General features: G+C 33.5%; 1 protein-coding gene across 6 annotated transcripts in view; it reads right to left on the bottom strand.

The window, feature by feature from the left end:
- The window catches only part of LOC132749444 (zinc finger protein 665-like), a 32112-nt gene extending 6974 nt beyond the window's left edge, over positions 1-25138 (bottom strand). Inside the window, exons 1-4 of one of the 6 annotated variants that reach the window (XM_060739181.1) lie at positions 24396-24511; positions 8450-8502; positions 7454-7619; positions 1268-7287 (exon numbers count right to left, since the gene is read on the bottom strand). In XM_060739181.1, the coding sequence (XP_060595164.1) occupies positions 5423-7015 (1593 nt within the window). In that variant the 5' untranslated portion in view covers positions 7016-7287; positions 7454-7619; positions 8450-8502; positions 24396-24511 and the 3' untranslated portion in view covers positions 1268-5422. Of the gene's footprint in view, positions 1-1267; positions 7288-7453; positions 7620-8449; positions 8503-18284; positions 18806-24366 lie in introns of those variants that run through there. The other 5 variants (XM_060739182.1, XM_060739185.1, XM_060739184.1 and 2 more) reach the window with 5 other exon arrangements.
- Positions 25139-26035: the final 897 nt, after the last annotated feature.

The following is a 26035-nucleotide window of genomic DNA, read 5'->3' as shown; positions in this document are numbered from 1 at the left end:
ATTATCATGAATATGCACCACTCAACACCCCGCCCCCGCCCCCCTGAGGATAGCGGTGGGGGGCATTTACTTTAAACCAAGCCGACCACTGGTAAAATTAATCTTCGCCCTGCAGGTCAAAGGATTAAGACTTGGGTTTCATGTCCGCTCCTTATCTCCATAAAGGATTTTCAGGCACCTTGTGTAAAATGTGAACCACAACGAGACAATATGCTTAACCTTTCTTTGGGTTACCGCGGATTATTTATATACTAGAGGTGTTGTTATTTTTTTGATACCTCCAAAATGAAAATGTTGGTACTTGCAAATGGAATTTGCAAATGGGGTACTGTAATTTACAGGCGGCGAAGTGTTAAAAAAATGTTTTTTTCAAATGGCATAATTATCCAAACCTCTACTTTGCAAATGCCGTCATGTAAAAATATGTACAAAAAAATAAGATATGTACAAAAAACTAAAGTAACATAATTATGTATGCAAAACTAAAAGAGAATATGTATGCAAAATTAAAAAAAGTATGTATTCTAAACTAAAAAAAAATGTACAACAAACAAAAACAAAAACTAAAATATATGTACGAAAAACAAAAAAAAGGTATAAAAAATAAAATGCAAATGTCACTTTTATGCCACCGTTCAAAATACTCTAGTACAGAAATTGTGTATTCCTAAATTTAAAAGATGCTGCGAAAAATGTCCTGTTCTGTCAGTCATTTATACTTGCATTTAGTTGATAACTTTTGGTGCAATATTGAGCCCCATTTTAAATATGTTGGAAATGAAATAAAATGCAGTTATTTTTTTTCTTCCGAAGAACTATTAATAAACTGAAATATAATGAAAAAATAAAATACATTTGTATAGTAAAATGGTAATTCATTAAACTTTCTTTCTTTCTTTCAATTTTCTTTTCTTTCTTTCTTTCTTTTCTTTAATTCTTTCTTTCTTTTCTTTTCTCTTTCTTTATTTCTTTCTTTTTTCTTCTTTCTTTCTTTCTTCTTTCTTTCTTTCTTTCTTGCTTTTCTCTTTCTTTATTTCTTTTTTTCTACTTTCTTTCTTTCTTTCTTTCTTTCTATTGTTCTTCCTTATACATTCATTCATTCATTCATTCATTCTTGTTTCTATATTATTATTCAGTTATTCATATTTTATGTTTCATTCATTCATTCATTTATTTTTTAAGGAATGTTATTTGCAGTTAATGTATACGGAACATTAAATATTGCTAAAGTTTATCTTTGCAAACAAAGGAACAAACAAAGAAAAGATACTTGTGAACTATAACAGAAAGTTATTTTAATGAAAAAAAACAACAAAAAAAACATGAAAACAAAATGTACATACAATGTATGAATAGCAACCATTATAAGATAATATAGTCCATTACAAACAAGAACTGTCGGCACGACTATTCGAAAAGTTGTCACAAGGGTGTTTTATTGAGTATAATAATGCTTACCTATATGAATACATAAAATTGTCCGAAAAGGTACAAACCCTTCAGTAGTAAAAACAAGCAAAAATTTACCTAGAATTTTTAAGTCGAAAAAGGGGCATAATTATGCAATAAAGCAAATCAGAGTTATGGGACTTGTGCCAATCATCTAAGATAATCACAGAGAACAAGTGTGTGAAATTTCAATCCATTCCCTTCAGTAGTTATGGAGATATCAGCTTACTAGCAAAAACTTAACCAAGAATTTCTAAGTCAAACAAGAGGGCCATGATGGCCCTAGATCGCTCACCTGACTTATCAAACTCATCCAAACAATTACCAAGACAAGCCTTTTGACCAAATCTCATGACAGGTGAGTCAAAAATGTGACCACTACAGTGTTAACAAGGATTATCCATATTTGAGCAGTGCGACCTAGTTTTTTTACCCAGGTGACACATATTCAAACTTGACCTAGAAATCATCAAAACAAACTTTCAGACCAATTTCCAGGATACTTGGATCAAAACAGAAGCAACTAGAGTGTTAACAAGATTTTTCTATTTTTAGCTCCGGTGACCTAGTTTCACATGCGATTTCGAACTCATCCAAGGAATTACATAGACAAGCATCCTGACCAAGTTTGATGATAATTGAGTAGAAAATGTGACCACTAGAATGTTAACAAGGTTTTTCCATATTTGGGCGGTGTGACCTAGTTTTTCATCCAAGATGACCCATGTTCGATCTTGACTTAGAAATCATCAAAACAAACTTTCAGACCAATTAACAGAATATTTGGATCACAACAGTAGCCACTAGAGTGTTAACAAGATTTTTCTATTTTTAGCTCCTGTGACCTAGTTCTTCATCCGAGATGTCCCATGTTCGATTTGTTCCCAGCAATGACCTAGACAAGTTTCCTGACCAAGTTTGATGACAATTGAGTCAAAATTGTGACCACTAGAGTGTTAACAAGGTTTTTCTATTTTTAGCTCCTGTGACCTAGTTATCGATATGACCCATGTTCGAACTCATCCGAGCTATCACCCAGACAAGCATCTTGATCAAGTTTGATGATGATTGATGCAAAAATGTGACCGCTAGAGTGTTAACAAGGTTTTTCTATTTTTAGTTCTGGTGACCTACTTTTTCATTCGAGATGACCCATGTTCGAACTCATCTGAGCTATCAACTTGATAAGCATCCTGACCAAGTTTGATGATGAGTGATGCAAAAATGTGACCGCTAGAGTGTTAACAAGGTTTTTCTATTTTTAGCTCCAGTGACCTACTTTTTCATCCGAGATGACCCATGTTCAAACTCATCCGAGCTATCAACTAGACAAACATATTGACCAAGTTTGATGATGATTGATGCAAAAATGTCACCGCTAGAGTGTTAACAAGGTTTTTCTATTTTTAGCTCTGGTGACCTACTTTTTCTAGATCTAACTTTTTCATCCGAGATGACCCATGTTCAAACTCGTCCGAGCTATCAACTAGATAAGCATCCTGACCAAGTTTGATGATGATTGATGCAAAAATGTGACGTCTAGAGTGTTAACAAGGTTTTTCTATTTTTAGCTCTTGTGACCTAGTTTCTCATCCGAGATGACCCATGTTCGAACTCATCCGAGCTAACATCTAGATAAGCATCCTGACCAAGTTTGATGATGATTGAGGCAAAAATGCGACCGCTAGAGTGTTAACAACTAAATGTGAACAGACGACGGACGGACGACAGACAATTATCGATCCTAAAAGCTCACCCTGAGCATGCTCAGGTGAGCTAAAAAGGGGCATAATTATGTAAAAAAGCAAATCAGAGTTATCGGACTTGTGCCAATCATCTAAGATAATCACAGAGAACAAGTGTGTGAAGTTTCAAACCATTCCTATCAGTAGTTATGGAGATACCAGCTTACACGCAAAAACTTAACCAAGAATTTCTAAGTCGAAAAGGGGGCAAAATTATGTAAAAAAACAAATCAGAGTGATAGGACTTGTGCCAATCATCTTAGATAATCACAGAAAACAAATGTGTGAAGTTTCAATCCATTCCCTTCAGTAGTTATGGAGATACCAGCTTACACGCAAAAACTTTACCAAGAATTTGTAAGTCGAAAAAGGGGCATAATTATGTAAAAAAGCAAATCAGAGTTATCGGACTTGTGCCAATCATCTAAGATAATCACAGAGAACAAGCGTGTGAAGTTTCAATCCATTCCCTTCAGTAGTTATGGAGATACCAGCTTACCCGCAAAAACTTAACCAAACATTTCTAAGTCGAAAATGGGGCATAATTATGTAAAAAAGCAAATCAGAGTTATGGGACTTGTGTCAATCATGTTAGATAATCACAGAGAACAAGTGTGTGAAGTTTCAATCCATTCCCGTCAGTAGCTATGGAGATACCAGCTTACATGCAAAACTTGACCACAGGGACGCCTGCACCGACGCAGACAAATGGGTGACTGCATTAGCTCGATTATTAAAAAAGAAATAAAAACATGTATATGCTAACAATATATGCTGGAAACCAGACTTAATATAATATTGGAATCAATAGATGCTGGGAACCAAACTAGATATGATATTGGAATCAATAGATGTTGGGAACCAGGCCCCGTGTTCACAAAGAAAAGATCAGGATCAGGATCAAGTGATCCTGATTTTATTTTCTTTGTTTTATATAACTAATATTGATCGCATTTTGCTAAAATTGAATGGTACATAAAGATAATGTAAAATTTTGCTGATTTGCAAAGAAACAACCCTGTTTTGAGATAAAATAGACAAATATCGAAACAAATTAAATAAGAATTTGTAACAGAGTTACCAACGTCCCCCGCCTCGGGGAAGTTTTATATGAAGCATAAAATTGTGCTATTTCAAAAGATTAGGGTATGGAACTCAGGACTTTCAGCCCAAAATTATGATCAATGCTAGATCTGCAAATGCAACAGAAATAAAATGAAACACGGAATTTAAAAATCTATCATGTTAAGCTTTGTCCCTCTAAGTGTGACTTTGACCTTGGAGGTAGTGGTGCAGGTGTTGTGCATAACATATCATCTTATTATTGTAACTATTTGTGCAAAGTATTTTAAAAATCCCTTGATCTATAAAGAAGTTATGGACGGGACACAAAATATACCAAATAACAGACTCTGTTAATCTTTGGCCTCTATGTGTCTGATGGTCAAATTTACATAAATTTGTTATCGCGAATTCGACTTCATCGTTATTGCCAGTGAATAATTATGTAAAAAAGCAAATCAGAGTGATAGGACTTATGCCAATCATCTTAGATAATCACAGAGAACAAATGTGTGAAGTTTCAATCCATTCCCTTCAGTAGTTAGTGAGTTATCATATATGTCTGATAATATAACATCATTCAATGCCACAATTTCTTCAAACACCGAATCTATGTTCCTTCCCGCGAGTAAAAATTGACATTTGTATTTTGAGTACTTTTGTCGACTGATAGTTGATCTAATATTTCACATAATTATTTAAGTGGTCGCATAAGTATGAATGATGACTTACGAATAATGTACATTTCTCTTTCTGTGGCTTGTAATATGTGTTTGAAGGTCATTTTATATATAAATATCTCAAATTAGCATCCATATTTCTTCTCTATAGTGTGTATTAACATAATGAGTAATTAAACTACATTGTACTTCTTCATAAAATAAATTTTCATTCAATTCATATTTATGTTTTGATCTGTCAGATCAATATAAATCTGTTATATCAATTATTTTGTTTGTTCAAAGAACCTCGATGAGAAACGCTGAATTGCACAAACCACAATAAGGTTTTCTTTTACCAGCATTTTGCCATACATGTATGTGTGATGAAACTACCTCAAGTACAAAACGCTATATCACACATTTCACAATTGTGTTACTCTCGCCAGCATGTTTTGCCATATACATGTATGTGAGAAAAGATAACAGTAATTAGAAAATAAATAATCACAAATGTCCTTTATCTATTTTTTCCTTGTATTTAGTATGTATTTTTAAATGTGTCTTCAGTGTTACTCGTTGAGAAAATGCTTTATCACACACTTTACATTTATGATTCTTCTCACCAGTGTGTATTGTCATATGCTGGTTCAAACTACTTCGTTGAGAAAATGTTTTGTCACACACTTCACATCTATGATTCTTCTCACCAGTGTGTATTGTCATATGCCGGTTCAAACTACTTCGTTGAGAAAATGCTTTATCACACACTTCACATATATGATTCTTCTCACCAGTGTGTATTGTCATATGCTGATTTAAATTCATATGCCTGATCAAATGACTTTGTAGACGAAATGCTTGATCACACATTTTACATTTATGATTTTTCTCATCAGTGTGTATTGTCATATGTTTGATCAAAATACTTCGTAAAGAAAATGCCGTATTACACACTTCACATACATGATTCTTCTCACCAGTGTGTATTGTCATATGACTGCTCAAAGTACTTCGTTGAGAGAATGCTTTATCACACACTTTACATTGATGATTCTTCTCGCCAGTGTGTATTTTCATATGCTTGGTCAAATTGCCTCGTTGAGAAAATGCTTTATTACACATTTTACATATATGATTCTTCTCGCCAGTGTGTATTGTCATATGCTGATTTAAATTCATATGCCTGATCAATTGACTCCGCAGAAAAAATGCTTTATCACACATTTTACATACATGATTTTTCTCACCAATGTGTTTTGTCATATGTGTGATCAAACTACTTCGTAAAGAAAATGCTTTATCACACATTTTACATATATGATTCTTCTCACCAGTGTGTATTGTCATATGACTGTTCAAAGTACTTCGTACAGAAAATGCTTTATCACACAGTGTACATTGATGATTCTTCTCGCCAGTGTGTATTTTCATATGCCTGTTCAAATAACTATGTTGAGAAAATGCTTTATCACATATTGTACAAATATGATTTTTCTCGTCAGAGTGTATTTTCATATGTTTGTTCAAATTACTTTGTTTAGAAAATGCTTTATCACACACTTCACATTTATGATTCTTCTCGCCAATGTGTATTGTCATATGTGTGTTCAAAGCACTTCGTTGAGTAAATGCTTTATCACATATTTTACATATATGATTTTTCTCGCCAGAGTGTATTATCATATGACTGTCCAAATAACTTCGTAGAGAAAATGCTTTATCACACACTTCACATTTATGATTCTTCTCGCCAATATGTATTTTCATATGCGTGTTCAAAGTACTTTGTTGAGAAAATGCTTTATAACACACTTTACATTGATGATTCTTCTCGCCAGTGTGTATTGTCAAGTGCTGGTTCAAATATCTTTGTTGAGAAAATGCTTTATCACACATTAGACAAATATGATTTTTTTCACCAGTGTGTATTGTCATATGCCTGACCAAACGACTTCGTACAGAAAATGCTTTATAACACACTTTGCATTCATGGTTCTTCTCGCCAGTGTGTATTGTCATATGCACTTTCAAATTACATTGTTGAGAAAACACTTTATCACATACTAAACATTTATGTTTCTTCTCTCCAGTGTGCATTGTCAAGTGTTTGTTCAATTAACTTCGTAGAGAAAATGCTTCATCAAACATTCCACATATATGATTTTTCTCGCCAGTGTGTTTTGCCATATGTGTGTTCAGAGAACTTCGTTGAATAAATGTTTTTTTCAAAACATCACATCTATGTGTTATTTTGCATCAGCTGAGCGTCTTATTTCTGTTCAACCACAACTTTTTGACAGTTTCCCACAATGTGTTTATATTACTTTCCAGCTTGTCTCAGCTTGTACTTCCTTGATAGAGAAAAGAGCCTGAATTAAAGTAATAATAGACTACATATATTTCCTTCGAATATTTCATCTATTTAAATAAGTTTTTTTTTACATTAAACTTTTGCAGACACTCAGTATCATAAAATTTTCTCAAAAATCTATATTTACAAGCGGCTGTAACATTATAGAAAGGTTTAACACATACCCTTAGTGCTTTTGAGAAAGCATAAAACATGCTATTATACAGCTGCCCATATAATTTGATGTGGCTTCATAAATCTTTAACGTTAGTCTCGTTTGTGGTCATTGATGTTCAAGTGAATCAATCCGAATATCATATCTTCCATTATCCGACCAATGTAAGAGAAAATCTAAAATAAAAATTTTAACAAATATTACATTAAAGTTTACAATTTTGACAGTTAATTGACTCATTTAAAAGAGTATTATAACGTTAAGCTGAAATGACTTAATGACGTGGTTGATATACCCATAAAATGTATTTCACGTTTTGGCATGTAAATACGAAAGCAATGTCAAGACTGTTGAAATGATAATGATGTGTACAAAATATTAGTTTGTTCTTTTATCCAGTTTCTTTAAAAATCAATCTTCTATTATTAAAATGAAAATGTAAATTTAGGAAGTCTAATTATTGCCTCCGGTTCAATTAAGTCAAGTGATAATGAGAACAATTACAGTATTTTATTGACACCAGGAAGCATACTGTAAACAAGAAAAATATTACATACATTCGTATGTAATATAGGTACGATTGCATACTACGTTTTTGTGAAGAATTTATGTTTGCTGAATTAAAGGTGTAATGTAAAATGAACAAACATGACATGGGATATTTTATATCTTTAAACATTTTCATGGAATGTAATTAATGTATCACCATATTAAAGTTGCATGCCTTCAGATGAGAAAAATGATTTCAAGGAAATCAAAATATGAAAAGAAAATTCACGGTCAATTGACTGCTTTGAAGCATAATCACAAAATAAAATTACAGGAAATTAAAAACTTTTTTAATACACTTAAGGTACAATTTCATTGTAAATCATAGTCAAAGATTTGAGATATGATTATTTATTCATATTTACATCATTATTGGTTATATATTGATATAAAAAAAACCCGAAAGACACAGTTTGTAAATATTTATTACAATTAAATATGAAAAAGGTATACGCACTTGATACTGTAAATGGCAGCCATTTTACGATACGAATCCTCGGACAGTTTATCCTGCCGAAAAGATATGAAAAATTACTTGCAATTCAAAGTTTGCTGGCTACATAATATAATAATATTGACGTGTTTTCATTGGTTTAAACCATCACGTTACCAATACACATGTAGGTGTGAACTTATTTCGTGTTCATTAAAATGATTCCGTTAATAGACATATAACAATCTTATTTACAAATGAATTGATAAAACAACAATCCCAGAAGCATTTTAGATAATAACAATCATTGAAAAAAAATAAATGCATATAAATTGTAAATTTGTGTATGACAACTCAACCCCCTAAAGAGAAAAATAGACTCAACCAAAACAAGCGCATGCTTCTTCACCTAACTATGTAGTTGCATGACCATGATTATCAATTTAGCAAACCAAATCTAAGAGATAAACCTATTCAGGGCTGGGAATCAAAACTGCGTCGTATCCTACAAAATGTAAACAAACGCCGCCATCTTGGAACGAAAAACGTATGTTTTTGTTTATAACTCTTTTTGTTGGAAATGACTGAAAACCAGATATATGTATTAACACGCTACACCATTTTCCGCTTCGTTCGGTATATGTTGCTTGCACAACTATTTTGTAAAACAAAAGTTATAGCGAACTTGCAACTCGAAGCGGGGCAGAATTTTTATGAAAATGTGTGGATACGACGCAGTTCATATTGCTTTATCTATTGTTTTTTTCCTTTAAATCAATTATATATTTGTTTCAGAGTTGACCATAAACTTCGAAATATAATTTTGCATCATTTACTAAAATTTCATTAAAAAGATATGTTTATTTTGTAAGAAAATAATGATTTTTACGAAATGATACGACGCAGTTGAAAATAAAATATGATACGACGCAGTTGTATTTTTTACAGTCTTTTCAACAGGGATAATTTTGGCAATATATTTCTATTTTATGGAATAATTACTTGCGCTAGATAAAAAAACACAGATCATTTGCGGTGTAAAGCAATGTTCTGTTGCTTTTGATTATTTAGAATACATTGTGTCATGTCCAATACTAGTATAACATTTCATTTGAAAGTTTACATTGCAGAAGCTACTTTTCAGTTAAACATGAACATGTTACCTAGTTGATCATAATATCTGAAATAAGTTCTTATATTTTCCTGTATGTTCAATATTATCCCGATTTTTTTTTTCGCAAAAACAAATGTAGAAATCTATTGACTTGAATTCATTTTGGCTAGCTAAGCTCTAAGTTAACTGTGGTTCTGCATGATCTGGATAATGACTGTTTTTTGTGGTTTGTTTTCAAACTTTCACTCTACACATTAGCTTTACTAGGGGAGAGGACCTCAGGTGCGATTTTAAGCATTATTTCAGGCAAAATGTTGCACCTGCAGTGAACCATCGACATTTTGAAACTAGCTTGATAGGTTTTCCACACGAAAGAATAAAAACTCCCTGGAGGTTTTCGAATTCATAGCAGTTCAGTTCAAGTGATTTGAATTCAGTAAACATAAACAGCTCGGCCTCGGTGGAACACACCTGTCTGATTTTTTTTTTTTTTTTTTTTTTTTTTTTTTTCAACAAAATTTGTTAACATCAGCTGTACTATTAAGCAGCTTTTTATTAACTTCTGGCGTGAAGTTTTAAGATTATAAATACATTTTTTTTTTGTATTTGAATTCATTATAAAGAGAATAACATTTAAATTTCTTATTTCGGTAAGACTAGCAGAGAAATTTTCATTGTAAACAGGGGGTAATCCTCTGTGAAGTCATTTTCTGAAAACTTTTGTTTAAGTTTTCAGGCAATTCATTATCAAAATAAAAATCACACTTTAGTATGAAGGTCTGTACTAGTCTGTTGAAAATTCGATGCAATAATCTGACCTAACTTTTCTGTTCAATATTGTGAAAACTTCTTCAATACTGTTGAAAGATCATGTCTGCCCATACCTGTATCAAATTTATCGGTGCACAGCGTAAAATACCTTTTCAAAACGGACACCTTCTTTACAAAATAATTTGTAGTTGTATCATATGTAATTTTAAAGTTTTTTAATGGAAAAGAATGATACTAAAGTGCAAATATAGAAAATACATTCCGTAGACCTTTCCTCATCGGCGGTAAAGAAATGCAATACGACAAAATTAGCGGTAAAGTTCCGCGGCGCTGAAAACGGAACACATAACCTACTCGCAAAAATATATTGTAGCTTAACCATTTATAATACAATTTAAAAAAATTAAAGTTCAGTTTCAAATAATAAAGCCCATCTATTCTCACCGATTATTAAGAAAATGAAATCAATAATACAATAAAATCGGCACGTAAAAGACATAAATAATAACGGAATTGACGGAAATTATTGCTAATTACAAATAACAAAGGTAGGCATGCAATTTGCGCATAGCTCTCTCCCGATAGCGAGAGACCTTTTCAATATTTGAAATTCTTTCTCTTTTTCTTTTTTTTAAAGTCATTCCTGATTAATACAGGGTCCTGGAGAGGTTACACTGGAATAAGGAATTTTGTATCAAAAATAGTAATCACTACCATTTCGAACTCACGGGAACAATTTTAGAAGCATGCTAAGGCATCACTGGAACACGTTGTTATATTGGTGTGCGATCATGTGTTTCAATGTATATTGCATTTGATACAACTTTTCGGAATTTGTAGATGCTTATGATAGGAACTACAATGCGACCAAAAAATGCAGCCTTAATAGAATTGTATTACATTTCCATTTTTATGGAACCAATGAGTGACCTCTGCTTTTGACTTAAGTTGTAAACAAGAAATGTTGTTGGACATTATTAGCATACGAGGGTTGTCCAAAAAATTTGTGCACTGCAGTTATTGTCGTGAGAGTTATATATAAAAACAAATAAATTATATATCACTTGAAGGGGAAATATGTCTTAAATAAGAAAACAAAAGGAAAAGCCGAGTACCTAGCACATAATTTAAACTGCCAGTTTTTTTAACGACACTATATATTTATATTGTGACGACCTATGTGTGTAGAGTTTTAAATATGACAAACTAACTTTGTAAGAAGTCAAAACATGTTTTTTTTCATATTACATAGAGACTGTGTAGCAATTGTCAAAATTTTCTGATATCAAATTTGAGCATAGTATATCATTAACCAATATGCAGCCTGCACTGAAAATACAACTGCGTCGTATCATATTTTATTTTCAACTGCGTCGTATCATTTCGTAAAAATCATTATTTTCTTACAAAATAAACATCTCTTTTTAATGAAAGTTTAGTAAATGATGCAAAATTATGTTTTGAAGTTTATGGTGAACTCTGAAAACGAGTATATAATTGATTTGATGAAAAAACGATAGATAAAGCAATATGAACTGCGTCGTATCCACACATTTTCATAAAAATTCTGCCCCGCTTCGAGTTGCAAGTTCGCTATAACTTTTGTTTTACAAAATAGTTGTGCAAGATGCATATACCGAATGAAGCGGAAAATAGTGTAGCGTGTTAATACATATATCTGGTTTTCAGTCATTTCAAACAAAAAGAGTTATATACAAAAACATACATTTTTCGCTCCAAGATGGCGGCGTTTGTTTACATTTTGTAGGATACGACGCAGTTTTGATTCCCAGCCCTGCTATTGTAAAAATAATACTATGACCACAGAAGATTTCGTACAGAAAAAGTTGATATTGTGTTAATATCTCTGGTTGAAAGATCAAATCAACTCAGATAATTGCCAGGATAATGATAAAGATATACTATGCTCATCTTTTGGTAAAATATTTTTTATCTTAGAAATGCATTAAAATCCAAGAAATTCTTTAGTTATTGAATATATTTAATTTGAATAAAATAATGAATAAACTATGTATGGGAAGCTGACTATTCCCTATTACGGGTCAAGTAAAATTGGTCTTTTCTTAAAAAAACTGGCATTTTTTTAATGACACTATATATGCATATGGTGACTACATATAGTGTGTACTGACTTCAAAACATATCATATATCTACCTTAAATGAATTCCAAACATGTTTATTTTATACATACAAAGAGACTGTGTGGCAATCATTAATATTTTTAAAAAAAAATTTGAGCATAGAATATCTTTAATTTGCAAAAAATATTAATCTTAGAATATCTATTTTTTCATGCTTTTTTCTGTCTCATTAAAGTGTATACATACAATTTTTTTATACATATACAGCAAACAAATATTTACATAAAACATGGATAAGACCATTCTATTTAAGAACTTCAAGAGACCTATTTAAAATAAATGAAAATCTTATTCAACACCTATTACATTTAGAATTAAATCAATAGTACAATTACAATGTATATAAACAGACTATTAAAAATTTGGCAACCATCGCTTACCGAACAAAATTGCATTTGAGAAAAACACTATGCCATCACATTAATAAAACACTAAATAGTAGTGTAGGAACAGCTTTTTTTGTATCTTTACAATTGAAGATTGTCATTATGCATAGATCCCTGACCTATCTAGTTAAGTGGTTACATCAATTGTTAATCCAATAAAAGATCAGAGTTCCTGTAGCTAAGTTCTCCCATTCAGAAAACATTTGTTAATTTTCTGTTTTTACTATGTGTATATAATGAGAATCACCACCCCTGGGCAGAGCCAATTTGATACCAGGGGAAAATTTTGAACCTTTGGTAGAGGACTTATAGATGATATTATATAGCAAACATCAAAGCCCTTTGCCTTGTAACTTCAGACAAAAATATTTTTTATTTTTTTTACTATATGTACATAATGAAAATCAATGACCCCCGGGGCGGACCCAATTTTGACCCAAGGCTATAATTTGAACATTATCTTGGTAGAGGTTCACTTCGCAAAATCTCATGTCACATATTTTACCTCTAGCCTTTGGCAATGCAGAGAAGAAGGTTTCAAGTTTTTACTTTATAAATATATGGAAAAAAACTTCAACCTCTGGGGCAGAGCAAATTTTTAACACTAAGGGGCATAATACAAACAACTTAAGTAGAGGACCCAGTAAAGTGATATTATAACCAAATATCAAAGCCTCTTAGCCTTGTACCTTCAGACGAAGAAATTTTTTTTTTTTTTACTATACATACATAGGGAAATAAATGACCACCCTGGAGGGGGCCAATTTTGACCAAAAGGGCTATAGTTTGTACAATCTTACTAGAGGTTCACTTCACAAGTTTCATACAAAACATCTAAACTCTAGCCTTTGTAAATTTAGAGAAAGTGATTTTTTAAGTTTTTACTATATACATATAAGGAAAACCTATGGCCCCCAGGGCGGGGCTGATTTTGACACTTAAGAGGCAAAATTTGAACAACTTTGCTAAAGTGCCTATTGATGATATCATTTAACAAATATTAAAACTCTAAGACTAATGTACCTTGAGACAATAAGATTTTTTGATTTTTTACTGTATGTATATATTGAAAATCAATGACCCCGGGGCGGGGGCAATTCTGACCCCAGGGCTATAACTTGAACAATCTTGCTAGAGGTTCATTACACAATGTTTCATGCACAATATCTAACCTCTAGCATTTGTCAATTGCTAGAGATTTTACTTTTAGTTTTTACTATATAATAATACATAATATGTATTATGAGCCGCGTCATGATAAAACAAACATAATGGGTTTGCAACCAGCATGGATCCATATCAGCCTGCGCATCTGCGCAGTCTGATCAGGATCACTGATATTCGCTTACAACTCTATAACAAGTACAGAAACTGATAGCGAACAGCATCGGTCCTGATCAGACTGCGTGGATGCACAGGCTGGCCTGGATCCATGCTGGTCGCAAACCCATTATGTTGGTTTTGTCATGACGCGGCTCATATAAGGAAAACCAATGACCCCCAAGGCAGGCCGATTTTGACCCCAGGGCTATAAATTGAACAATCTGGGTAGAGATCTCCAGACAATGCCTTATGCAAAACATCTAAGCTCTAGGCATTTTGTGTCTTTACAAGAAGATATTTTAAGTTTTTACTATATGTACATAAAGTGAAAATCAATGACCCCGGGGCAGAGCCGATTTTGACCCCAAGGCTATAATTTGAACAAACTTGGTAGAGGTCTACCAGACAATGCCTTATGCAAAATATCTTAGCTCTAGGCCTTTTGGGTCTTTAAAAGAATATTTTTTAAATTTAATCTTATAATTCCTTTTGGTTGCCATGGCAACCAGATTTCTGCATGTAATGAAATTCTTTGAACAACTTTGGAAGCCCTTCTACCAAGGATCAATCAAGCAGAATTGCTGTGGTGGCATAAAAATAGGAACTGCTGTAAGAAAATGAGAGTCTAACGCCGGTATTCTTTTATATTTGACATTAGGATTTTTCCATAGTATTACAATTTTTGAGTTTCGCGCATGCGCATTCTGCATAGGGTAAGAAGGCTAATATATAATGATGACTACAATTTATCACTTTTAATATATTTCATTCAAGTTATGCTCCCAGAAAACAGTAATTTTGGGATGACTTAAAGCAATTAGAACTTATTATAGACCTCATATATGATTAAGATGTATTTAACTTTTAACATGTAAACACCGCACGTTATGTCCGGGAATAAAGGATTGACAATTTTAAAAGAGTGCTAAAATAATAATTGTAACTGTTTTTTTATTGTACATTAAATAGGAATATTGCTATATCATTGTATTCTTTTTATTTGATTGATCTGGTTGAAAGTCATAGCAATCCAGCTAGGGTGAATTTAATATAAAATAAGAACAAGAGCCGGTTGAACCGGGTGATGCTCCCCGAATAGGTTTTGGACACAGGAAGGTATACCTCTTGTTGTGTCAGAGTTATGTCAAAGACAAAGTTCAAAGTGTAAAAACAACCCAAATATTGTGCACGACACATTGTCTAAATATGGTGATCATTTTTGTGAAATAGTTGTAAAATCCGATTTCAAATAACAAAGTTATGCGCCTGACATTATTTTGCTGCAAGGTCATGCTGTGACCCTGACCTTCAACGTAGTGACCTAAATGTTGCATGCGACACGTCGATTCAATATGGTGATCATCTCTGTGAAATAGTTGTTAAATCCGACTTCCAGTAACAAAGTTATGGCCGGACACGATTTTGCTGCAAGGTCATACCGTGACCTTGACCTTCAAGGTAGCGACCCTAATGTTGCGCGCGACACAATGTCTCATTGTGGTGATCATTTCTGTGAAATAGTTGTAAAATCCGACTTCAAGTAATGAAGTTATGTGCCGGACACAATTTTGCTTCAAGGGTCATGCTGTGACCTTGACCTTCAAGGTAGCGAGCCAAATGTTGCGCATGACACGCCATTTTTAATATGGTCATCATTTCTGTGAAATAGTTTTAAAAAATCTGACTTCAAATAAGGAAGTTATGGGCCGGACAGATTTTGCTGCAAGGTCATGCTGTGACCTTGACCCTTCAAGGTAGCGACTTAAATGTTGTGCAAGACACGTCATCTTAATATGATGATCATTTCTGTGAAATACTTTTTAAATCTAAAACTTCAAATAGGGAAGTTATGGGCCGGACACGATTTTGCTGCAAGGTCATGCTGTGACCTTGACCTTCAAGGAAGCGACCCACATGTTGCACGCGACACATCGTCTCAATATGGTGATCATTTCTGTGGAATATTTTTTAAATCCGACTTCAAATAACAAAAGTTATGGACCGGACACGATTTTGCTGCAAGGTCATGCTGTGACCTTGACCTTCAAGGTAGCGACCCAAATGTTGCGCGCGACATGTCGTCTCAATATGGTGATCATTTCTGTGAAATATTTTTAAAATCCAACTTCAAATAACAAAGTTATAGACCGGACACGATTTTGCTGCAAGGTCATGCTGTGACCTTGACCTTCAAGGTAGCGACATGCTGTGACCTTGACCTTCAAGGAAGCGACCCACATGTTGCACGCGACACATCGTCTCAATATGGTGATCATTTCTGTGGAATATTTTTTAAATCCGACTTCAAATAACAAAGTTATGGACCGGACACGATTTTGCTGCAAGGTCATGCTGTGACCTTGACCTTCAAGGTAGCGACCCAAATGTTGCGCGCGACATGTCGTCTCAATATGGTGATCATTTCTGTGAAATATTTTTAAAATCCAACTTCAAATAACAAAGTTATAGACCGGACACGATTTTGCTGCAAGGTCATGCTGTGACCTTGACCTTCAAGGTAGCAACCCAAATGTTGCGCGCGACACGTCGTCTCAATATGGTGATCATTTTCTGTGAAATATTTTTTTAAAATCTGACTTCAAATAATGAAGTTATGGACCGGACACGATTTTTGCTGCAAGGTCATGTTGTTGACCTTTGACCTTCAAGGTAGCGACTCAAATGTTGCGCGCGACACGTCGTCTCAATATGGTGATCGTTTCTGTGAAATATTTTTTTAAATCCAACTTCAAATAAGGAAGTTATGGACCGGACACGATTTTGCTGCAAGGTCATGCTGTGACCTTGACCTTCAAGGTAGCGACCCAAATGTTGCGCCGCGACACGTCGTCTCAATATGGTGATCATTTCTGTGAAATAATTTTAAAATCCGACTTCAAATAACAAAGTTATGGGCCGGACACGAATTCGGGACGTACGTACGGACTGACGGACGGACGGACAGACGGACGGACGGACAACCCGACGACTATATGCTCCCCCGAAATTTTTCGGGGAGCATAATAATAATATTTGTTAACGGATGGATAAATTAAACTGGATTATATTGATATTCTGACCGAACGGCATACCAAAAAGGCAGGCAGTATTAATAGAACATTATAAACATTTAATAGAAACACAGAATTACAAAGGGAATACCTAATCAATGTATCATTATTTAACAAAACATATATTTATTAAATATCACAAGTAATTACACAACATCAATATGGCTGTCAGACAGGTCTTGAAACAAAATAAAGGTCCTTAAAAGCCCAGGCCACACACAAAAAATTTAATAGTAATTTATGCCCTGATTATGAGCTGACAGTAAGGGGAATATTGTAAAGGGTGGCTTAGCCGATCTGTTGTGTCACAGTGATTACATGTCTATTAAGAGCTGTCGGTAGGACAGCAACCCTTGACTATTCTTCAAGTGCTTGATAGTAAAAAAAAACTTGATAATGTAAAATTTTCTAAGTTAATTAAAGGGCAAAATTTTTCTTTAAAACCATGTTACAGTTATAGGCCTTGAAGAGAGTCCTATTATGCTCTCAAAGATTAGAGAATAAAATTTCAACTTGTTTCAAAGCCAGATGTCAATAGTTGAAAAAGCGGGGGCATTATTCAGGTTAGTGTCATGATGGTGAACAAGTTTGCAAAGTTACAAAGCCATAAGTCTATGGACTTTGAAAATATTTGAGGTATTACAAAAACTTTAACGTAAATTCTAAGTCGAAAAAGGGGCATAATTCTGTCAAAATGCTTGATATAGTTACCTCATCCTGTCTACAGGTTGTGCAACATGGTACATTTTAGCCACCATAGAATTTTCTTATTAAAAAAAAAGGCTAGCTATTTTTAATCGTACAAAAATATAGAAATAGTACAAAGTATAATTAGTAAAGTTTTCACTATAATACATGTATAAATAATGAAACTATCAATAAATGTCTCATCCCTTTTTAGTAAAAAATAATTTTAAAACTCGTAATATATTGTTATTGTAATTTTTGTCGAAAGAATAAAAAATTATGCGTGTGTTTGTTTTGTTTTTTGATTTTTATTTTCAATTGGTGTTAATTTAGAATTTATTTACCTGTTTTCTTTAACTATTTAACTGTATTTGTCACAATTTAGAGGTATTCACTATTAAGCACATACAATGTGGAAGCGACAGGGCAGCTCAATAAGTACAGCCGTGGTACGGTATTCTGAGGGTCACGGGTTCGCAACTCACAGGTTCGAGTCCATGACGGCTGCACTTTTTTCTCACCCTGTGACTGACATACAGCCCAGCTAGAATTTAATTCACATTGCTAAGTAACCCTTGGAAATTCTAAGAAATACACAATAGGTTTATAACTTTTCAGTATTTTAACACAAACAATGTGTAAGCTACTCGGGCTGTGCATTGCCATTTTTTTCTGTCACGATGCATATCACGATACTTGCATTTCCAAACGATGCGATTCACGATATATATTGCATACTTTGATAATGTGCGATGCATATTGCGATTCTTATGTTGCGATGCAATACGTATCACAATACTGACCTTCAGACTTTATCTATATAAAAAACTTGGTCATTTGTTCACAGCATAAATACGAATGTAATATAAAACTATTACAATAACAAAACAATAAACTCTTCGACTTGTTATTATAACTTATTTTCAAGTTTTGATCTTTCAACAATATTACTTATTACTTAAGGATTTTTACTTTATTCTTAAGGATTTTTAATAATACCATAACTATTAGTGTATTGCGATACTTTGCCGCTATATCGATGCATCAGGTGGTGAAATATGTATTGCATCCTGATATATTGGAATTTATAAATTCATTACGATGCATACATCGAAGACAGGGCTGATCGCGATGTATCGATGCATCGATGAATCGTTACACCTCTATAAGCTACCGAATTGCTCAGAGGGAAGAGCCGCGGAATGGTATTCCGAGTGTCGGGGGTTCGAATCCCCACCAGGCGGTTACATATCAATTTAAATCTGTTAAGAACAACAGCCATCAGTGATCACATGTGTCACCTCATCATGGCCAATTTCATGTTGGGACAAGTTTTGTGACAGGCGGACAGCCAGACGGACAGTGCACAATTGACTTGGTACTGATCATTCCTGTAAAGTTTGGATAAAATTGCACCAGCAGTTTATGAGGAATAGTTCGGACAAACTTTTGTAGGCCTATATCTGGCAACACACAGAAAAAAACACCTTCTTATCAAAGAGCCATAACTCGGCCGAAAATCATTTAACCGCAAAACCAGTGCAATATGCCCGGACAAACTTTAAAAATAACAAGAATTTGTAACAGAGTTACCTGAACGTCCCCCGCCTCGGGAAGTTTTATATGAAGCATAAAATTGTGCTATTTCAAAAGATTGAGGTATGGATCTCAGGACATTCAGTCCAAAATTATGATAAATGCTAGATCTGCAAATGCACCAATAAATTTATTAAAAAATAAAATGAAACAGGGAATTTAAAAATCTATCATGTTAAGCTTTGACCTTGGAGGTAGGGGAGGAGGTGTTGTGCATGACATAAAATGTCTTATTATTGAGACTATTTGTGCCAAGTATTTTTAAAAACCCTTGAACTATGATGAAATTATAGATTGGACACAAAATATACCCTATTACAGAATAAGTAAATCTTTGACCTCTAACTGTGACCTTGACCTTTGAGGTAGGGACACAGATGTTACCCATGACATATCATTTAATCATTGTGACTATTTGTGCCAAGTATTTTCAAAATCCCTTAATCTATAAAGAAGTAATGGACGGGACACAAAATATACCAAATAACAGACTCTGTTAACCTTTGACCTTTAAGTGTGACGTTGGAGGTAGGGGTGCAGGTATTGTACTTGAAATATCGTCTTATTATTGTGACTATTTGTGCCAAGTTTTCAAAATCCCTTGAACTATGAAGAAGTTCTAGATCCGACACAAAATATACACTATAACAGACTATGTTAATTTTTGACCTCTAAGTGTGACCTTGACCTTGGAGGTAGGGATGCAGGTGTTGCGCATGACACATCCTCTTTTTATAGTGACTATTTGTGCGAAGTATTTTCAAAATTCTTTGATCTATGAAAAAGTTATGGACTGGACACAAAATATACCCTGTAACAGACTATGTAAGTATTTGACCTCCAAGTGTGACCTTGACCTTGGAGGTAGGTGACTGGTTTTTATGCATGGCACATTGTCTGATTATTGTGAACAATTATGGCAAGTATTTACAAAATCCCTTCATAGATAAGAAAGTTATGGACTGGACACGACATATACCCTCAAATAGCGATGTTGACATTAAATGAGCAAGTGCGACCTTGACCATGGAGGTAGGGGTCTGGTTTTGCGCATGACACATCCTCTTATTATAACAAACATTTGTGCCAAGTTATTTCAAATTCCTTGATAAATGACAAAGTTATGGACCGGACACAAAATATACCCTGTAACAGACTATGTAAATATTTGACCTCCAAGTGTGATCTTGACCTTGGTTTTTGCGCATGACACATCTCCTGATTATTTTGAACAATTATGGCAAGTATTTACAAAATCCCTTCAAGATAAGAAAGGTATAGACTGGACACGAGATATACCCTCAAATAGACAATGTTGACCTTGAATGAGCAAGTGTGACTTTGACCCTGGAGGTAGCTGGCTAGTCGTCGTGACTCACGTACGGCTAGAACTTTTGGCTAGCTGTACGGGCCCGTACGGCCAGCCACTTCCTTGGGAATTACCCTATATGGCTGCTTTTCCTTAAGGCGTGGGTTTTCCTTGAGTCGTGGGTGGGTTAAAATCGTAGATGACTTTTTGTATGGTTAACAAGAACTGTCGGAGGACAGTAAAGCTCGACTATTCGAAAATTTGTCACAAGGGTGTTTCATTGAGTATAATAATGCTTACCTATATGAATACATAAAATTGTCCGAAAAGGTACAAACTCTTCAAGTTTCAATACATTCCCTTCAGTAGTTATGGAGATACAAGCTTACATACAAAAACTTAACCAAGATTTTCTAAGTCGAAAAAGGGGCATAATTATGAAATAAAACAATTCAGAGTTATGGGACTTGTACCAATCACCTTAGATAATCACAGAGACCAAGTGTGTGAAGTTTCAATCCATTCCCTTCAGTAGTTATTGGAGATACCAGCTTACACGCAAAAACTTAACCAAAAATTTCTAAGTCGAAAAAAGGGGCATAATTATGTAAAAAGCAAATCCGAGTTATGGGACTTGTGCCAATCATCTAAGATAATCAGAGGAGAACAAGTGTGTGAAGTTTCAATCCATTACCTTCAGTAGTTATGGAGATACCAGCTTACATGCAAAAACTTAACCAAGAATTTCTAAGTCAAAAAGGGGCATAATTATTGTAAAAAAGCAAATCAGAGTTATGGGACTTGTGCCAATTATCTTAGATAATCACAGAGAACAAGTGTGTGAAGTTTCAATCCATTCCCTTCAGTAGTTATGGAGATACAGCTTACACGCAAAAACTTAACCAAGAATTACTAAGTCGAAAAAAGAGGCATAATTATGTAAAAAAGCAAATCAGAGTTATGGTACTTGTGCCAATTGTCTTAGATAAACACAGAGAACAAGTGTGTGAAGTTTCAATCAATTCCCTTCAGTAGTTATGGAGATAACAGCTTACATACACAAACTTAACTAAGAATTTCTAAGTCGAAAAAGGGGCATAATTATGAAAAAAAGCAAACCAGAGTTATGGGACTTGTGCCAATCATCTTAGATAATCACAGAGAACAAGTGTGTGAAGTTTCAATCCATTCCCTTCAGTAGTTATGGAGATACCAGCTTACATACAAAAACTTAACCAAGAATTTCTAAGTCGAAAAAGGGGGCATAATTATGAAAAAAAGCAAATCAGAGTTATGGGACTTGTGCCAATCATCTTAGAAAATCACAGAGAACAAGTGTGTGAAGTTTCAATCCATTCCCTTCAGTAGTTATGGAGATACCAGCTTACATACAAAAACTTAACCAAGATTTTCTAAGTCGAAAAAGGGCATAATTATGAAATAAAACAATTCAGAGTTATGGACTTGTGCCAATCATCTTAGATAATCACAGAGAACAAGTGTGTGAAGTTTCAATCCATTCCCTTCAGTAGTTATGGAGATACCAGCTTACATACAAAAACTTAACCACAGGGACGCCGACGCCGACGCCGACAAATGGGTGACTGCATTAGCTCGATTATTCTGCGAATAGTCGAGCTAAAAATGTATTTTAATTATATATATATTTCTTATAATTTGTTGTTAAAAAGTTGTAAATACTGTAATAATCGAATAATTTGGCCATTTGTACGATTTGTTTACATTTTTTGACAACAACAACAACAACCTACTGGTTTCCGGTGTTTGGAACAGGTGCGACTTAATTTCGTGCCAAAATTTGGCCCACAGAAAGTCTCACTGAACTATTAATTGAAATATAAACTAACACTTGGTCATCGGCATCATTATATCTATTATCGATCCATTATCCATCTTAAATAAAATTTTGAAATCATTTGTTGTATCTCCGTCTTTTTGCAACTATTTATGTTTGTTTATAAAGCAAAATGAACGGTATAGGATACATTTGAAAACCACATTGCTTTATTAAAATATCATTTGCAATTGTTGCTACAATTTTGTTAATGTATTTATAAAAGATTTTGAAGGCAGAATGAAAGTTGTCCTGATGTTTTATTTTAGTTTCATTACAAACTCTAATAGATCTTATTGAAGACTGTTAAGTACCGAATAAATTAATCAGGGAAGTGGCTAGCCGTACGGCCCGTACGGCTAGCCAAAAGTTCTAGCCGTACGTGAGTCTCGTACGACTAGCCAGGACACACTGTATTGGCTAGCCGTACGGCACTTTTCAAAATTATATGGAAGTCGAAAATGCATATGTTATTTTGTGCCTTTAAACAAGGATTTTAATCAAGTCTCTGCATTCGTCCTAGTGTGTTAACTTTAATAAAGATGTTCCGACATTTTGTAAAAAAAAAAAGAATACGAACAAGCGTTGTATAATTTATTTTGATAAAAGTGTCAAAGTTGTATGTTATAAGTTGTTATATAACGTCCTTGATTTTCATGCTTATGATTTGTTGTTTTATTTGCATGAAAGATGAATTGTTAAATCATTTTTGTTAATTATAATAAGCACATGGATCGAATAAATAATGATCGGAGGGGAATAAATAATTAAACAAATAAAAAGAATACTGAAAAAAACGGTGAAAAGAAAAAATTATTTAATAATTTTCAAATACAGTATAGATAATTTCAAATATCGAACATACAAGCTCAATCAATTAATAAGCCTCAATTAAGACAAACTTTCCTTAATGATGGACAAACTTCTATACCGTCGGTAATTGACGCAATTATCAGAGCCTAGCAACAATTATTTTCGGGTTTTTTTTTTTTTTTTTTTTTTTTTTTTTTTTTTTTTTAAAATTCAACTAAATGAAAGAAAAAAAATATCAACGTTTTGTAAACTATTTCAATTGATGTTATTTAACTGCAACCAAACACTATTTTTTCTTGACGTCTTGAGATGACAAAAATATATACTGTATTCTTATACTTTCTTTCGACTACCATATAATTCTGAAAAGTGCCGTACCGCTAGCCAATACAGCGTGTCCTGGCTAGTCGTACGTGACTCACCTACGGCTAGAACTTTTGGCTAGCTAATGATGTTTAATAAATTGGTTAGGTAACTTGAAATAGTTCACTTGAGATTTGACAAATGTTTTCTTACACTAAACTACTGTTGACATACATGTTAGCCACGACTCAAGGAAAAGCAAAATGCATGTCAATGCAAAATGGTACCTATATAAAATGAGCTAGATAATCGGAAATAAGTCTTAAGAGATGCATAAAAGATCATGACGGTGCAAAATACAAATAGTTCAACATTTTCTTGTAATTTCCATGCTTGTTCCTGTGACGTCATCATACGTCACTGGTCTATTTTTAGAAATGCCCACGACTCTTGGTAAATAAAGCATACATGTAGAATTTTTCTTAAAATACGGACACATAGGACTTAGTGACACTCATGGAGGAAATAAGCATACGTAAATTTTACTTACTGCAGTAGCCAACAATTAATTCAACATACCTTTAAGTAATAACCATAATTTCACAGATTAACTACAAACTATCCAAAAACTTATTAACTAAAACATTACTTCCGCATTCATTTGGTAGCAAAAATTGTTATCAACACTAAGATGGAAAAATGAACTCAAAGAATGGAATTGAAAATAACGAAGTTCTTCTTCTTCATGGAACCTCAAGAGCATCTGCCATTAGTTACATGACATTCTTGGTTGATGGACAGCAGCTGTACTCAATCTACTACTGCTCCAAGTACCTATGTAGAGTATTTTCGATTTATCTAAAATCTATTAATTACCGATATAATACAGAAATTTTTATTGGTTAATCTGTTGGGTCATTCTTTAGGTGTTTGTATTTTTCGGGTCACTGATTTAGTTGTATTCCTACGCGTGCGTTGTTATAAATTCAGTCATCTTTTCGCGGTCTTTACAGTTCTTAGACACATTTTGGTTGATACAGATCTTTTTTCGCCCCGCCCTCCCAACCCATTTTATTTTTGATTGCTTGTTTTTGTAAAGTCAGTAAGACTTTCTTATTTTTGTTTAATTTATGTTTAATTTAAAGTCAGTTCGACTTTTATTTTATGTTAATTTCTGTTATGTGCGATTTTTGATCTGTGTTCATTTAATTCTATATTTTCATTGGTCTGAAATTAGTCATAATTATATCTGTTCAAGTTGATGATTTGTCTTACCTTTAGACTGATTGCATAGTATATTTCATTGTTTATTCAGACATCACTTTAGTGTATTTGATATATATTATATATGTGTGTGTCTAAGCTCTGATTAAATCTATATCTATTTCATCTGTGTTTTTTCTGTGTTTGAGATAATTGTGTCCCCCTGAGGTTCATTTTAGGTCCTCTTTTATGTCTAATATATGTCAATGACGTGTCTGCAACCCTAAGCAATAAGCTTTTATTATATGCTGATGACCCAGGTATTCTTGTATCTGTTAAAATAAATCTAAAAAAAATATCTCTTATGGCATGAGTCTTATAAGTGATTGGTTAATTGACTATAAATTGTCTTTTCATCTTGGCAAAACATAGTCTGTTCTTTTTGGTTTAAGTTTCAACTTAAACCGGGCCTATCCTCCAGCACACAAGTAAAAGCACTACTATGAATTACACTTTTTTTAAAGTATTTATAGGTGCAAACCTTGATCAATTTTTTTTTGGTTTCGCCTTTGATGCTTTGCATCAATGCTTTTCTTGTTTATCATTTGCGATAATCTTTGACATAGATTGATTATATATTTTTAATTGTGGTATATTTATTAACAAATTCTCTTTAAACAATGAAGAACTACCAATCGTTTCTAATGAACTGTCATTGGGAAAACTTTGTAACACTAAACAGAGCTAAATTTACAGGATACAATTTACTTTCAGTATTGTTGTGACAAGAAGTTAGTCTGCCTGGTAAATATATATTCTCAGTAGAAACTGAACTTTCACATGGGACTATAAGAACACAAAATTTACAGCCTTCCACATGTCTATTACCAGATTTGCAATTAAATACAAGAAAATATATATTATATAAAAGTATAGAACCATCAGCAAGTGCATATATTGTTGAAGGTGATTGATTCACTGAAAATCTAAAGTCACATATAGGTTTTTGACAATTA

This window comes from Ruditapes philippinarum, unplaced genomic scaffold (assembly GCF_026571515.1).
Source record: "Ruditapes philippinarum isolate M1 unplaced genomic scaffold, ASM2657151v2 ctg2250_1_1_1_1, whole genome shotgun sequence".
NCBI classification, from domain to species: Eukaryota; Metazoa; Mollusca; class Bivalvia; order Venerida; family Veneridae; genus Ruditapes; species Ruditapes philippinarum.
The sequence above is the reverse complement of the archived record's forward strand: the minus strand, read 5'-3'. Positions and strand labels throughout refer to the sequence as shown.